The following is a 16,561-nucleotide window of genomic DNA, read 5'->3' on the forward strand; positions in this document are numbered from 1 at the left end:
GAGTGGGCATGTTCAGCTGGGATTGGAACCCACCAGCACTTGTGGGTGCGAATGTGGGGCTGGAACGCAACGTGGGGCGCTCCCACCTCGCCCGGGGACGACTGGGGGGAAGGGCAGAGAGTCACCTGGGCTGAGACCCCAGCTCCAGGGAGACAGTCACCCCGGCCCAGCCGGGTTAAATTGCCCAGCTGTGTGACAGCCCCCCCATCCCCGAGGGGTTCCCGCCCCCCCGGTATGTCACAGCAGGGTACGGTGTACCGGCAAGAGCCGGTGCGCTGTACCAGGGTGGCCCAGCTTCCCCAGGGGGCAATTTAAAGGACCTAGGGCTCCCAGCAGGGGCCGGAGCCCCAGGCCCTTTAAATTGCCACCAGACCCCCACTGCTGGAGCTCTGGGATAGGGCTGCGGGGCTCTGGGGGCTATTTAAAAAGTCCGGGGCTCCCGTTGCCTCTACCGCCCTGGCCCTTTAAATAGCTGGAGCCCCGCTGCTTCCCCAGGGCTCCCGCGGCTATTTAAAGGGCAGGGGCGGTAGAAGCAGGGGAGCCCTGGGCCCTTTAAATAGCCCCCAGAGCCCTGGGATAGCGGGGGACTTGGGGGCTATTTAAAGGGCCGGGGCTCCAGCTGCCTCTGCTGCACCCCGTCCCCGCACCAGCCCCGCACCCCCTGCTCTGCCCGCAGCCAGCCCCGTCTCCAGCCAGCCCTGCACCTCCTGCCCACAGCCAGCCTCTGCCGCACCCCCTGCCCTGTCTCCAGGCAACCCCTGCCGCACCCCCCTGCGGCCCTGCGCAAAGCCAGCCAGTCCCACACACCCCTGTCTCCAGCCAGCCCCGCACCCCTTGCCCTGCCTGCAGCCAGACCCTACCTCCAGTGAGCCCCTGCCCTGCCTCCAGCCAGCCCCATGTCCACTGGTGCCCTGCAGTTCCCAGGGCAGTAACCCTGCACACCTGCTTCAATGAGGGGGGCAGGGAGCAGCTGGGACCCACACATGTGCACACCACTAGGGTGACCAGACAGCAAGTGTCAAAAATCGGGACAGCGGGTGGGGGATAATAGGATCCTATAAGAAAAAGACCCCAAAATCGGGACTGTCCCTATAAAATCAGGACATCTGGTCACCCTAGCACACCCCCAGGGAATGGCGGGGACCCACACACGTGAAATGGAGCTCATTAATAACCGATCAACAGCATATATGATGCAATGTACATAATAGATAATTTTATTATTTATATAGTTATGAAAAGTAAATAATACATGGAAGAAATGAAAGGCTTTTTTTTACATTATTTTTTTTGTTAGTCATCCCTGCTGGGGCCCCGCCAAAAATGTTCGACTTGGGCCCCGCCCTTCCTAAAGCCGGCCCTGCTGGAGAGAACAGGAGGATTCAGTCAGCAGGGGCTGCCGATCCGTCCCATTCACCAGGGCTGCCATCCTGCGGCTTCAGCATTAGTGGCTGGGGTGACTTGGGGAAAGGTCTCAACCTCCCCACATCCCACTTCACTGCTGCCAGAATCCCTCCTGCCCCCCCGCTACAGTCCCCTCCCTACCCAACCTGGGTGGGGCTGGAGGAGAGGGGTCTGAGAACTTGAGCTGTGGATTGGAGGTGGAACAGCTGTCAGGGGCACTGAGGGGGAGGTGGCAGGAGCTCCCCGTACAAGGAGGGGGGTTGCCACTGGAGGTCACTAGGAAGGACAACAAGACTCCATCCTGGGGGTCAGGAGGGGTAATCCATCCCTCAGAGGTGGGCAGGGGCTGGGTGGAAATGCTGCTGGTTCCAGGGGCCGTTAATCCCCCCTGATTCCTCGGAGGTGTCTGAGTCTCAGACAGGTTCTCGTTCCCTTGCAGCAGGAGGACGTCACGGCCAATGTGATGCGCCAGCTCCGTATCATGCGGCACTTGCGCCAGGTGCCCGAGGTGCTGCAGGGCCTGTGCCTCTGAGGCCACCAGCAACTCCCGCTCCCTGCTGCGGGTACTGCTCTGGCTCTCTGTAAATGGGGAGCTAGTGGAAGGAGAAATGGAGCCCCCTGGCACTCACAGAAAGCGGATTACAGAATGAGCCCGAAGTGAGAGGCACCATATCCGCCCCCCTAAATAGCCAGACTTCAGTGGTGATACACCCCAGCTGGGGTAGCAACAGGATTGAGAACGAGGTAGGAAGTTCAGAGCAGCAAGGAAAGCCTGGAGGGGAACTTGAGAAGAGAGGTTGGAAAAGTGCAGCAAAGAGAAAGGTGCAGACCTAGCTGTTGGGTCCAGGGCCCTGAGCTGCTATCAATGTCAGGGTGGGACTGGGTTCCCCTACCGGCCCCAGAGGAGGCGGCGTACACGCACCTGGAGAGGGTTCCCAAGCCCAGCAAGGGGGCTACAGGCTGATCAAGTGCCCCAGCGATGGCAGAAGGACTTCTGTCTGTGGAAAGATCCCTTTGGACTTTTAGTGTGAGGCAAGCTGGGCCCCAGAAGGGTGGACTAAAGGTGGTGACCTGGCCGGAGTTACCAGGGAGAAACTGCCGTGGTGCTGGAGCGACCATGGATGGGGGACGCTAGCCCAGCAAGAGGGCTGTGACGCTGCTCCCAATGCTACACTCAGTTTCTCAGAAATGAGTAGACTTTATGGGCAGAAGAGACAGTTAGAGCATCTAATCTAACCCCCTGCATATCACAGGCCTTTCTGCACCATATGGGGCAGGCAGAGCTCTGCCTGGGCGCAGGGGGAATGGGATGGGGGTAGATCAAGGAAAGCGGGGAGGGGAATGGGTGAGAGGGAAAGAGCTCCTGTCCCAGATGAAGGAATTTGGGGGCAGAGGAAAGGACCCTGCTCCACAGAGAGGGGAGAGAGTTTCTGTGAGTGCCAGGGGGCTCCATTTCCCCTTCCACTAGCTCCCCATTTACAGAGAGCCAGAGCAGTACCTGCAGCAGAGAGCGGGAGTTGCCGGTGGCCTCAGAGGCACAGGCCCTGCAGCGCCTCGGTCACCTGGCGCAAGTGCCGCATGATACGGAGCTGGCGCATCACATTGGCCGTGACGTCCTCCTGCTGCAAGGGAACGAGAACCTGTCTGAGACTCAGACGCCTCCGAGGAATCAGGGGGGATTAACGGCCCCTGGAACCAGCAGCATTTCCACCCAGCCCCTGCCCACCTCTGAGGGATGGATTCCCCCTCCTGACCCCCAGGATGGAGTCTTGTTGTCCTTCCTAGGGACCTCCAGTGGCAACCCCCCTCCTTGTACAGGGAGCTCCTGCCACTTCCCCCTCAGTGCCCCTGACAGCTGTTCCACCTCCAATCCACAGCTCAAGTTCTCAGACCCCTCTCCTCCAGCCCCACCCAGGTTGGGTAGGGAGGGGACTGGAGCGGGGGGGCAAGAGGGATTCTGGCAGCAGTGAAGTGGGATGTGGGGAGGTTGAGACCTTTCCCCAAGTCACCCCAGCCACTAATGCTGAAGCCGCAGGATGGCAGCCCTGGTGAATGGGACGGATCGGCAGCCCCTGCTGACTAGGGTTACCATACGTCACGTTTTTCCCGGACATGTCCTGCTTTTCGGCAATCAAACCCCCGTCTGGGGGGAATTGCCGAAAAGCCAAACATGTCCGGCAAAATGCCGGCCAGGCACTTCCCCTCCCGCAGCTGCTCTGCTCCGCTCCTTCCCTCTCAGACTTTAAGAGCCGAGCTGCCCGAGCCAGCGCTACCGGCTTCGGGCAGCCCCCCCGCCTCCGGACCCCGAGCAACGGGCCAGGCACTTCCCTTCCCGGGCTCCAGCTGAGCTGCTCCGCTCCTCCCCTCTCAGACTTTAAGGCTCTAGCTGCGCTGGGGAAGCGCCGGCCGGGGGCGCAGGGTCTGGGGGCTGCCCGGCAAACCGTGAAGCCGGTAGCGCTGGGGCAGCCCTTTCCCCATGGCTGGGAGTGGGAGGGAGCGGAGTTAGGGCGGGGAAGGAGCGGAGTTGGGGCGGGGCTAGGGGTGAGGAAATGGGCGGGGCCAGGGCCCGTGGAGGGTCCTCTTTTTTTATTTATTAGACATGGCAACCCTACTGCTGACTGAATCCTCCTGTTCTCTCCAGAACGGGTCCAGCCTTGCCAGCAGCAGGACAAGCGTCCCCTGCCCATGTGCCTCAGCCCTGCCTGGTCAGACGCCATCACCCATCAGTCCTTGGCCTCCCAGGCTGCCAGTGATGGGAGCAACTCTGGGTGGTGGCTCGGGTGACACAGACACCAGACCACTAGGAATTGGGTGCGGCCCTGTGGGACAGGAGAGTCTCGCAGGGGGCACTTGGGGGACTCTCCTGCCCTTCCCAAGAGCGATAGCACCCTGTCCTAAGAACGTAAGTCTGGGATGAGGCAAAGCTTGTCATTAATTAGCCTGGCTAAAGAGCTGGGTGGAGCTGCTCCGCGGACAAGCTGGCTCGCTCCTGCTCATGGAGGTGAATTCATCTCCCTTCCCAGGAGCACCTGCTCTCCCTTTCATTCGACACCAGGCTCCTTGTGCCAGGCCAGCGAATGGCCACAGGATGGGAATGAGGCCTGGGCCCCGCCCCAATCTCCTGAGTCTAATGCAGCTGCTCACCTTGTCCCCCATCAGCTGCTGGGTTTCCCCCAGGAGGGAGTAGGTGACAGGGAGAGAGACACACACACACATTTGTCCTTCTGGTTGCAGGGCTTGTGTCCTTCCAATCCCATTGGTGGCTGCACAGTGGGCAGAGTCCTCGCTGCGTGCCCGGCCCAACAGAATTGCAGGGCATGGTGTGGAACACAGAAAGAGATAGAGAGACTCATCCTCCAGCCGGCGTCAGTCTGAGAGAAATTGGCTGGGGTCCCAGTCTCAGTCTTCTAGCGGGTGCCATTTCCCAGCTGGGTTCCTTACCCCTCTGGTGCAGCAGCAGCTGGTAGAGCCGGTAAACCCCCTCCCTGGCCTGCCAGCTGATGTCCTTGGCTGGGTCACTGACGGAAAGAGCCAGCTGTGCCATGTGGTGACCCATCCTGGGGAATTCCGCTGAGTTCTAATGGACGGGAGAGGGAGAGGGGACTCCATCAGCATTTTCATGTCAGCTCCCAGTCCCCCCCCGGGCCAGGACTCTCCTTCCCCTCAGCCCCTCTGCAGGAGATGCTAGAGCCAGACCCTTAATTTCCTCTGCCCCCAAGGAAGCCTGGAGCACAGGGCTGTGGGCAGGGCCCTCCATGAGAACTTGCTTCCCCAGCTGCTCCAGGATGACAGGGAGCCATGAACCTGGAGCACAGTCCCCTTAAAAGCCCAGAGTCACCACTTAACTAGGACAAGAAGAACTTGACTCAAGCCAGGCTCACTCTCTGCTCTGACTCTGCCTCCCCAAGAGGAACACTCCTAACCCACAGCCCCTGCAGCAGCAGATCCTACAGCCCGTCGGAGCCAGCCCACCTACCCCTGGAGTCAGGAAGCTGGGGTCAGAGGTCACTTACGTCAAACTCAGGGAGGGTGATGGTGGATCTGAGCAGGGCCGTGCTGCTCTTAACGGCCCTGGCTCTCTCTCGCGGCACCCTGGACACGATCCAGTAGTTAATGTGCTGTGGGGAAAGGAGGCATTGCACTGACTGCCCTGACCAAGGACGCCCACTGGGGGCCCGGCTAGGAGGACTGACTGGAAAATGGATCTAAGAGTGAAGGTAAAATTGCCCCCACCCCTCTCATCGGGCTCACCTCCAAGATGTACTGGAGCCTGTCGGTGTCTGGGGACTCTGCCAGCAGGTTCCCCAGCATGGCGTCCAGGAGGTCTGGCAAGACCCTAGGCAGATCCTGAAAGCAAGGGAGAGCCATGGGTCAGAGTTAGGGAAACTGGGGCTACATCTGCCACAGGATGGGAAGTGGGGTCTCTGGGAAGCACTGGTGAGACCCCAAACACATATCCTGGCCTCTCTCATTCACATCCCACTGCAGGCAATTAGCAAGGATTCATGGCAGGATGACAGCTGGCTCTTCAATCCATGACTTTAGCATGATCTACCTGCACTTGGGTGGTGTCCTTCTCCATGCCCAGGGTGAAGACGGCGTGCAGGGCAGCTCGGAGGAGGTGGGTCTCCAGCTCTGGCTCCAGGGCAGGCGTCATGGTGCTGGCAAGAGAGAGGAGCCGATATTAGACTGTGCAGTGCGGGGATGGGACTGGCACCAACACGCAGGTGAAACTGCAGCAAAATAGGCACAGGCTGGCAAGAATGGAAACAGAGGCACCGAGCCAGGGAATGACAAGGCCAAGGTTTCTCAGAAAGACAGTGGCAGGGCAGGAATAGCACCTGTTCCCTGGACCCTGCTGCCCCTCCTGTATCTGATCCTGGGAGTGAGCCTCTCCCCAAAGCCGTTGCAATGTTACTGGAGTGAAAAGAACAGCCCAGCCAGGAGAGAGTGACCCTTCCCCGCACCTCTGCCAGAGGAGCCACCCTTGGGCGGTGACCTGGGAGTGGGAGGGGCAGTGACTCCCAGCCCTGGGCCTGAGCAGCACTGGGGTTAGGGGAACCGGGTCGGAGGGTCTCGGTACCTGAGGTTGCCCACAGCAATCAGGGAGTTAGCGAGGACGGCGCCGGGTGGAGAGTTATCAGGCAGCTCCTCAATGAGCTCCTGTGAGACCCAAAGGAGACAAAGGAGCGTGTGAGATTCGGGCCTCACTGACACTTCCCAGTGAGGAGATTACACAGCCAGGGCCCCACACAGCCAGCAGGATCCCCCCCACCTGCCTCCCGCTCCTCCGATTCCTGCCCAATAGTGACCACTCTCCGAATTTCTCCCGTCTCTTCGCCCCGACCATTTCTGGTTTCTGCAGACTAGATGTTTTAGCAAAGTTTAGAATTCCTTGGTGCTCAACACCGTGAAACTCCCCTTTCTCCTTCACAAAGGGTTTTAACGCCCCTTATCTCACCCAGGCTCTCGACTGCCCAAAGTTGGAGAATTGTCCCTGTTCCCACTGCAGAGCACCCCCCACGACACACACACACACAGAGTCCTCCTGGTGGTGGGAGGGGAACAGAGGAAAGGACAGAAGACGTAAGAGATGAAGAGAAAGGAGGGAGGGATGGAGGAAAAGGTAAAACAAAAAGGACAAACCCTAATGTCCCCAGTGATTCTAAGGGACAAAATCCCAGGTGGGGAATAAAATTCGACCACCTTAAGCTAGTGTTTTCCAGGCCTAGAATTCAGCTGGCGCCAGATGCATCAGACTGAACAGGTTCCAAACCTCTCGGAGGCTCTTACCTTCTAAACAGGGACGTCTGTTTTCTAGTAAAATCAGGAAAAAGAAAAGAGAAAACTCAAAAGAGGTTCCTCCTGGCGCTCATGTACGTGAACCTAAATACTCTCTCAGTCCTCAAAGAGAGACCTCGAGAAGAAGACTTGCTGAAGCAAAGCTACAGGGGTCTCTGAGGTTTCCCTGGCCCTGCGCCCCTGTCCTGCCTGGCTGATGTCAGCATCTCTCTGTGAGGTCACCACCTCCCCAGCACCTTTGACCAATAGGCGGAGGTCCTGCAAAAGGCCTTTGTGATGTCACTGCCACACCCACTCCTCCCCTGCAGTGCTAATGTCCTGCCACAGGGCAGACACTTTGGAGGTTTGAGCTACACAAAGAAGAGACACTTAGATCTCAAAAATTAGATGAGATGTTTCAGTCTGAGCTAAGTAGTTGCTGCTCTTAACAATTGCAACATAATAAAATACAAATAAAATAGACTATTTCAGCCATTCTATTATGTCATAATCTGATCTGAGTAAACATGATAGGACACCTCATCTTATGCACTGCTCCTAGTGACACTCTCCAATAGATCCCCATCCTCCACCCGCCAGGAGGTAGGTAGAGGCGGATTGTTATCCCTACTTGAAAGAGGGAGAAGCTAAGGCTGAGAAAGGAGAATTGACTTGTCTTAGGTCACACAGCCAGTCCGTGGCAGAGTTAGGAATAGGACCCAAGAGCCCTGATTTTCAAACTAACCATCGGATCTTGAATTTCAGACATTGAATGACCTGAATAAAGCGCTCTCAAGTGAGTTCCAGACCAGCAAGAGTTCATAGTAATTATTCAGCAAGTATTTTAGGAGAACTGGAATGGTAGAGAAAATAATGAACTGCAGAGAAGCAGCAAAATTTGTCGAACATATGACTGGTTATGACTATTTACTTGGTCTTAAAAGAAAACAACAGGGACCTGAGTCTCCTCCCTGTCAATAACCCCCTGCTCAGCCAATCAGGGTAGAGACCGAGGGGCGGGAGGATGAGGGTTCTCACCAGAGAGTTAAAGGATGGCCCAGGTCACCGCTGGGGATCACTGTCTGAGCACTATTTCAGCCCCACATTTTTCGGTGGACCTCCCACAATGGGAGTTGTAGAGCACCCCCCACGACACACACACCCCCCTCCTGGTGGTGGGAGGGGAAGAGGGAAAGGACAAAAGAAGTAAGAGATGAAGAGAAAGGAGGGAGGGATGGAGGAAAAGGTAAAAGAAAAAGGACAAACCTTAATGTCCCCAGAGAGTCTAAGGGACAAAATCCCAGGTGGGGAATAAAATTTGGCCACCTTAAGCTAGTGTTTTCCATGCCTAAAATTCAGCTGGCGCCAGATGCAGCAGACTGAACAGGTTCCAAACCTCTCGGAGGCTCTTACCTTCTCAACAGGGACGTCAGTTTTCTAGTGAAATCAGGAAAAAGAAAGGAGAAAACTCAAAAGAGGTTCCTCCTGGTGCTCACATACATGAACCCAAATACTCTCTCAGACCTCAAAGAGAGATCTCGAGAAGGAGACTTGCTGAAGCAAAGCTACAGGGGTCTCTGAGGTTTCCCTGGCCCTGCGCCCCTGTCCTGCCTGGCTGATGTCAGCATCCCTCTGTGAGGTCACCACCTCCCCTGCACCTTTGGCCAATAGGCGGAGGTCCTGCAAAAGGCCTTTGTGATGTCACTGCCACACCCACCCCTCCCCTGCAGTGCTAATGTCCTGCCACAGGGCAGACACTTTGGAGGTTTGAGCTACTCCCTGTGGATCTTTTTTCAGAGTAACAGCCGTGTTAGTCTGTACCACACTCAGTGTTCATTCTAGGAACTAAGCCGGCTAGACAGTAAAACATCACGAGTTGCTCCCAATGCTACACTCGGTTTCTCAGAAATGAGTAGACTTTATGGCCAGAAGAGACAGTTAGAGCATCTAATCTAACCCCCTGCATATCACAGGCCTCCTGTCTACCACAATAGCTACTTTTGGGGCAAACACATTCCGGAAAGGCATCTAGTCTTTATTAATGACATCAAGAGATGGAGAATCCACCACTTTCCTTGGTAGCTTCTTCCTGTGTTCAATCATCCTTGGTGTTGAATATTTGTGACTTATTTGTCATAGGAATTTGTCTCTTTTCACCTTCCAGCCATTGGGTCTTGTTCTGCCTTTCTCTGCTCGATTAAAGAGCCCTTTAATACCCAATATTTTCTCTCCATTAAGGCATTTCAACACTTCAGTGAAGTCCCCTTTCAATCTTCTTTTGATAAGCTAAACAGGTTGAGCTCTTTCAATAGCTCACTAGAAGGCATTTTTCTCCAGCCCTCAGAACATTTGGTGGCTCTTTGCTGCCCCAGCTCCAATTTCTAGGACCATCTTTTTCAAAGGAGGACACCAAGACTGGAGGCAGTATTCCAATAGCAGTCTCACTGCTGCTGTGTCACCTCCCTATCCTACTCACGGCTCTGCTCCTACGTCTAATGATGGCTTTAGCCCTGTTCACCACAGCATCACACTGGGAGCTCATGTTGAGTGGCTTCTCCACTCTGGCCCCTAAATCCTTTTCAGACTCACGGCTTTCCTGGATCCACGTCCCCATTCTGGAGGTGTGGCCGGGGTGCCTTGTGGCTACGTATAGGACCTTGCATTGGGCTATGCTCAAACTTGTTTTCTTTGAATGGGTCCAGCTGGCCGAATGAGCCAGATCGCTCTGTATCACTGCCCTCTCCCCATCAGGAATTACCACTCTGCCTGTATTTTGTCACCCCCCAATCTTATCCGCAGTGATTTTATGGTTTTCTCCCAAGTCATTGATAACAATTATTTTAAAAAATTAGTCCTTGAGAGCTTCTTCAGACCCTTAGTACCCAGGACCTGCTCCCCACATCACAGTGAGAAATGCTGTCCAGCCCTGCTGGTACATAGGGGATAAACACAGAACAAACGTACCTTTAGGAGCTGTGCTGTCCATAGGCTCTGAACAACATGTGGGGGTCATCAGATTACAAACGCACGACAGACCTGTAGTGTAGACAGGTCCCAACTGTGTCTCGCTTTCCCACCCTGTAAAATGGGGAGAAGAAACAAAACCTTGATTAGCTCCATTTGATAGCTGGGGAAACCGAGGCACCCAGCGGTGCAGAGACTCGCTCATGGTCCCAAAGCCAGGAATAGAAAACAGCAGATCTGATAGCCAGGCCTGGGACCTAACCCTGGTTTTCCTGGCCTTGCTGCTCTAAATTTAGTCACAGCCTCCATGTCTTTTCCCCCGTGTCCCTTAACCCCACGTCACTGCAGAAGAGAGATTTTCTGGTAGCCAGCTGGCTCTCCTGCATGTGGATGTCGTTCCAAAAGACATGCTCTGGCTCAGTCCCATGCTATGGTTGGCTGAAGGAACCACTTGGTCACATTCTAGGCCCTGAGTTATACAGGAGGGGTGACTAGATGCACATAATGGTCCTTTCTGACCTGAACCTCTATCAATCGCTACATTTTCTGCTGCTAGGAAGAGAACTCTGGACCTATTTTCTCTCATTCACTTTCAGTCGGAATAATTTCAATCCAGGCCAAAGGATTTCCTCTTCCATTGTGTCTTCAGCACCTTTGCGAGCAACCAGTTACTGTTACCCACAGGTTACCAGTTTCAACCTGTCCCTGGGTGAGATGGCCAGGAAAGGGGTTGGAGCTCAACTGCACCTGGCCCAGGTGATGCAGCTCCCTAGGGTGAAGGGAATAAGTGTGGGGGTCACGTGACAAGACGCAGCCTGTGACTAGGACCCCGGCCTGCTGAGAGATAGAAGGGCAGCCTGTGCTCCGCCAGGAGAGAGACCCCAAAGGAAGCAGGCATGGGAGGGGCTTGGAGAGTCCTTTAAAGGTCAGGGACAAGCTGGGAAGGGGCCAGGCTGAGCACTAAGGACCAGGCCCTAGGAGGGAAAGACAGGGCATTTTAGGAGATGGGGCAGATAGTCCAGTTGGTTTCGGCTCCCAGGACCAGACACCCAGAGGTGAAGGTGATTGTCGGGGCTTCTGTCCTTCTTCCCCAGTGTAGATTTGATAGTGGAGAAGACTGATGCCGTAAGGGGGAAGTGAGTTACCCCAAGGTCACCCAGTGAGTTTATATCACGAATGCATACTCGGAAGGATCCAATAGAAACATGGATTTTCCAGTCTCTTCTTTCTAGGAGTCCCCAGGGCTAAGGTAAAACCCCTGCGGCCCCTCCCCATTCTGCTCACCTCCAAGATGTGCTGGAGTTTGTCTGTGCTGGGGGGTGCTGTCAGCAGGATCGAGAGCTCGTCATCCATGTTCTCTGGGCAGGCCTTGCTCAGAGCCTGCCAGCGGAGGGAGAGCAGGGGTCAGGAGCCTGCATTAGCACCGGTGTGCCATTGACCAGGAGCTGGCTGAGGTAAGCGCCGCCTGGCCGGAGCTCGCACCCAGAAACCCTGCCCCAGGTCGGAACCCCCTCCCACACCCAAATTCCCTCCCAAACCTCACACCTGGCACCCCAACCCCCTACCCCAGGTCAGAACCCCCTCCTGTACCTTAATCCCTCCCAGACCCCACACCCCCACCCGCACCCCAATCCCCTACCCCAGCCCTGAGCCCCCTCCCGCACCCAAGCTCCCCCCAGAGTCCGCACCCCAACCCTCTGCCCCAGCCCGGATCCCCCTCTGGCACCCCAAACCCCTAATCTCCAGCCCAATCCCAGAGCCCGCATCCCCACCGGAGCCCTCACCCCTCCCTGCACTCCAACCCCCAGCCCCAGCCCAGTGAAAGTGAGTGAGGGTGTGAGAGCAAGCGACTGAGGGAGGTGGGCTGGGCTGGAGTGAGTGGGGGTGGGGCCTTGGGGAAGGGCATGAAAGGGGTTGGGTCAAGGGCGTTTGGTTTTGTGCAAGTAGAAAGTTGACAACCCTACTTAAGGACCTTTGAAAAGCAGCCTCCTTAGCACCGCTCCTGATACCAGGGGCCAAGGCGCCCCCGGACATGAGAACCACAATAGGCCAGAGCAAAACGCTGCGTTAGAAATCGGAGCTCAGGCTGCCAAGCGAACGATAGCTGACAGACAGGAGATGCGGGAATTAAGGTTGTGCCTTCAGCCAGCAACTGGTGTTCATCCGTTTGCACCACACACACACCTGTAGGCAGGGCCACTATTTCCTTGTCTGTCTGCCTGCCTGTTTAGCATCTCTCGGTCCTTACTGTGCCCATCACCGTGGTGTCTGAGTGGCAAACCAAGGGTTTGACGTGTGCATATGAAACTGCCTGACTGGAAGGACGTGGTTTGGTGTGGATCAGTGACTGCTGGGGCGATTGGTGGCAGAAGGCTCTGAGGGCCTGGCTCATTCCGACCTGGGTCATTCCAATGGCTTCTACAGCTGAGAGCAGCCCAGTCTCCTGCCTGGGTCCGACGCAAACCAGGAAGTACAGGACCACGGTTAATAAGAGCAGCTCAAAAGATCATTTTCGCTGAGCCCAGCCCTGCACAGATTTCCAGCTTAGGTTTGCATTTTCAGCAAAAGTTCTTCTTGATTATTTTCTCCCAACCCCTTTGTGCCTCCATAATAGCCAGCCACCCCGTCAGTCGAATCCTGGGGCGCTCCAGGGACAGCGTGTGTGCGTGTATGTGTACGTCTATATATGTGTATGTGTACATGTGTGTATGTATGTGTGTACGTGTATGTGCACGAGTGTGTGCACGTGAGTGTGCGTGTGTACATGTACCCCAGTCAGATGTATACATCTGGATTTCCTTTGAAAGAATTTTCAAATTGAGCTGATCAAGTGCAATGGCAAAGCACCCAATTCCTCTGCCCCCCAACTGCCTTCGCTGCTTTAACATACAACCTGCTCTGCTGGCACCTCTGACTCCTGAAAGCCCTAACGCTCCCGGGGAGCAGGCCGTGCCCTGCCCTGCCCTGGCTGCCCCGGGTGTTACCTCGGAGGGAATCGTTCCAGATTCCAATGGGTGGCAGGTCCAGGGAAGAGCCTTATCTGGGGGGAGGCTGTACCAGACCCGCCCGACCCAGGCAGGCTCCCACGTACTCTCTGCTCGGGGCTGATAAGGCTCCTTAGCAGTTTCTCTCCAAACAAATTCCAGTTCAAGACACCTGAGAGCTCCACAGCAGGGCAGCATCCCCAGAGCGCAGCAGGGCGGGGGTTAGGGGGAGCAGTCGGTAGCAGCACCTGCCCCTCGTACGGCAGGAGCGAGAAGTGCCAGCCACGTGCTGCCTCCATCCCCAGAGGCCAGGTGAGAGTGAATTCCCACGTCCCCGCACGATTGGTTCCGTCACTCTTCTACACTTATATGGATTTCCAATGTCAATGTTTCTAACATCAGCTTTGCCAGCTCTCCTTACACCTTTGTCTGCTAGAGCAAAAACCTGAAATGCAGCTACCTCCTCCTGCTGGGTGACTATAGACCTTAATGACAGAGCTCGGAACTGCTTAGTCAAGCTGACTAGCTGCAGCCCCTCGGGTTGCCTGCTCGAAGGTGTGCTGGCCAGGCCACAAGTCGTTTCTGTGCCTCTTCCCTGCTCCTTCTCAGCATTTGAAGATCATTTGACTAGTGTGAACAAGAGTCTATACTGGGGAGAGCCCAGGGTGAGAGAGTCACTAGACCCTGGTTATACAGTGCTCTGTCACGGCTCTGAGGTGCAGTTAACTTCACTTGCTGCACAAGGAACCAGTCCCAGAATCTGAACCAATTGTCCATCAGCGAGTATTTGACTCCCTCTGTCCGGGATGGATGAATTGGGATTCTTGGCCCCTGCATTTGTGTTTCAAGCTTCACTCCGGCTCATCCCTTTTCAGCTGCCCCGTGCGCTCATCTCCTGCTCCTCACCCAGGAGAGCCGCCAGCTTTTTTGCCGCCCTAGGCGGCGGAAGGTCCCGCCCCCTAAATGCCACCCCCGACAGAGGCGGCGGAAAGTCTCGCCCCCGAAATACTGCCGACGACCGGGGCGGCCTGTAACGATGCTGGTTCTGGTGGGACCCAACTGAGAGTGCCAATTCAGGACAAATTGCTCAAACAGGGCAGTTACAGCCCAAGGCTGGGGGTTTTCCACCTCTAAGGCAAACCAAACCAGCCAAACAGTGAAGTCTTGGGTCTCACCCCACTGGCTAACCACAAGTCACACAAGCAATTCCCTTAGACACTCCAGTTTCCCAGTATCACCACCAGTGCCACTCGATATGGGGACAAATGGTTATGAAAACCAATACCCCAGTAAAAGGGAAAAAAAGGTTCTCTCGATCCCGAAGGACCAAGCCCCAGACCCAGGTCAATATACAAATTAGATCTTACCCACAAATCAAGCTGTTGCCAATCCTTTAGAATCTAAAGGTTTATTCATAAAAGGAAAAAGATAGAGATGAGAGTTAGAATTGGTTAAATGGAATCAATTACATACAGTAATGGCAAAGTTCTTGGTTCAGGCTTGCAGCAGCGATAGAATAAACTGCAGGTTCAAATCAAGTCTCTGGAACATCCCCAGCTGGGATGGGTCATCAGTCCTTTGTTCAGAGCTTCAGTTTGTAGCAAAGTCCCTCCAGAGGTAAGAAGCAGGATTGAAGACAAAATGGAGATGAGGCATCGGCCCTTTTATAGTCTTTTCCAGGTGTAAGAACACCTCTTTGTTCTTACTGTGGAAAATTACAGCAAAATGGAGTCTGGAGTCACATGGGCACGTTCCTGCATACTTTACTGAGTTACAAGTCGTATCTGCCTTCTCTCCATGGGTCAGTTGTATAGCTGATGGTCCTTAATGGGCCATCAAGCAGGCCAGGCAGAGCTAACACCAACTTGTCTGGGATGTTTCCCAGAAGCATAGCATAAGTTTGAAATACAGACAGTACAGAGCCAATATTCATAACTTCAACTACAAAATTGATACACACATATAGACAACATAATCATAACTAGTAAACCATAACCTTGTCTTAGACACCTCATTTGACCCCCTTTATAGAAGATTTGGTGTCACTACCGGACCTTGGTTGCAACCATGTTCTATATGGTCCCAGATTATATAAAAAACATCACACGGCCGAAGATCCAGCTGCCGCAGTCGCCGCCCCCCAAATGTTAGCGCCCTAGGCGACCGACTAGGTTGCCTAATGGGTTGCGCCAGCACTGTCCTCACCTGCCTGCTGGACCTGACAGCCCCACTTCTCACCACAGACAAACAAAACCCGCCCATCTGAACGGGATTCATCCATGCAATCAGGAACTTCCACCCAAAGGAACTGAAGACAGGTGTGTCGTGTATCTGCTCCTCTATCCCTCACCCCTGTCCCTGGAGCGCCCCAGGATGCAACTGACGGGGTGGCTGGCTATTATGGAGTCTGTGATCTGCGTTGACCCACCTACCCGTTAGGGGGCGGTGGGGAGCTATGAGGTCACTGGCCGGCCTGGGTCACGCCTCCGTCAGCGGGGAATTAGCGGCGGGGCGGCCGCCAGCCAGAGTCTGTAGCGCGCCCCTCAGGCAGGGGAGCGCCGGCAAAGGTCAGTAGCGCGCCCCTCAGGCAGGGGAGCGCCGGCAAACGTCAGTAGCGCGCCCCTCAGGCAGGGGAGCGCCGGCAAACGTCAGTAGCGCGCCCCTCAGGCAGGGGAGCGCCGGCAAAGGTCAGTAGCGCGCCCCTCAGGCAGGGGAGCGCCGGCAAACGTCAGTAGCGCGCCCCTCAGGCAGGGGAGCGCCGGCAAAGGTCCCGGTGTGGCTCGGCCGGGTAGGGGAACACAGGCCCACCCTACACCACTGCGTTCCAGCCCAGGACCCTGGCAGTGGCAGGACGAGGGTCCCGCCACAGGATCAGCGGCGTCCTTCCGCAATACAGACTCACCACTGCGCAGCTCTGTCCCTGGGCTACTTCCTACCCAATTGCTCGTCCGAATCCCTCTGGTCCCGCCGGTGCAGTCCGCTGCTGGCAGCTCCAGCTCCCGCTCAGGCTCAGGCTCAGGCTCCTCCAGCTCCTCTGGGTACTCGGCTGCTGGCAGCTCCAGCTCCCCCTCCGGCTCCTCCAGTTCCTCTGGGTACTCGGCAGCGGGCAGTCCTGGCAGCCCCAGTCCGTCCTCCAGGTGAGGTCTCCACTGGTCCAGGGCCTCCCCTGGCATGGCAGCAGGGTCTGAAGGGAGCAGCCCACAGTCTGCGTCTGCCTCCCTCCCTGGTGCTGCTCCAACTGAGCTAAGGGCCCCGCCCTTTATACTTCCTGTTCCACCCCTCCCCTTCCGGGGGGTGGAGCGAGCTTGGGCTGGCCCCGCCCACTCAGGCTGAGGGAAAGGCCCTTTACCCTCAGGTTCGGAGGGCAGCCACCCTGGCCCCCTACAGAGGCACAAAGGGGTTGGGAGAAAATAATCAAGAAGAACTTT

General features: G+C 55.9%; 1 protein-coding gene across 1 annotated transcript; it reads right to left on the bottom strand.

The window, feature by feature from the left end:
- Nucleotides 1–3,156: 3,156 nt before the first annotated feature.
- LOC135979525 (maestro heat-like repeat-containing protein family member 1) lies at nucleotides 3,157–8,618 on the bottom strand. The gene is made up of 6 exons (XM_065579866.1): nucleotides 8,599–8,618; nucleotides 6,488–6,567; nucleotides 5,960–6,065; nucleotides 5,656–5,751; nucleotides 5,418–5,522; nucleotides 3,157–4,981 (listed from the first exon to the last, which is right to left on the bottom strand). The coding sequence occupies exons 3-6, from the start codon at nucleotides 6,059–6,061 to the stop codon at nucleotides 4,754–4,756; spliced, it is 531 nt and encodes a 176-aa protein (XP_065435938.1). The 5' UTR covers nucleotides 6,062–6,065; nucleotides 6,488–6,567; nucleotides 8,599–8,618; the 3' UTR covers nucleotides 3,157–4,753.
- Between the last annotated feature and the right edge of the window lie 7,943 nt (nucleotides 8,619–16,561).

This window comes from Chrysemys picta, unplaced genomic scaffold, assembly GCF_011386835.1.
Source record: "Chrysemys picta bellii isolate R12L10 unplaced genomic scaffold, ASM1138683v2 scaf965, whole genome shotgun sequence".
NCBI classification, from domain to species: domain Eukaryota; kingdom Metazoa; phylum Chordata; order Testudines; family Emydidae; genus Chrysemys; species Chrysemys picta.

What these genes read in the sequence shown, in the direction of transcription:
- LOC135979525 (XM_065579866.1), bottom strand. Translation starts at nt 6,061, where the DNA reads ATGACGCCTGCCCTGGAGCCAGAGCTGGAGACCCACCTCCTCCGAGCT. An exon ending in AGGACACCACCCAAGTGCAG is followed by an intron (nt 5,752 to 5,959) that starts GTAGATCATGCT and finishes CCTTGCTTTCAG; the next exon opens with GATCTGCCTAGGGTCTTGCC. An exon ending in TCACCCTCCCTGAGTTTGAC is followed by an intron (nt 4,982 to 5,417) that starts GTAAGTGACCTC and finishes CCCGTCCATTAG; the next exon opens with AACTCAGCGGAATTCCCCAG.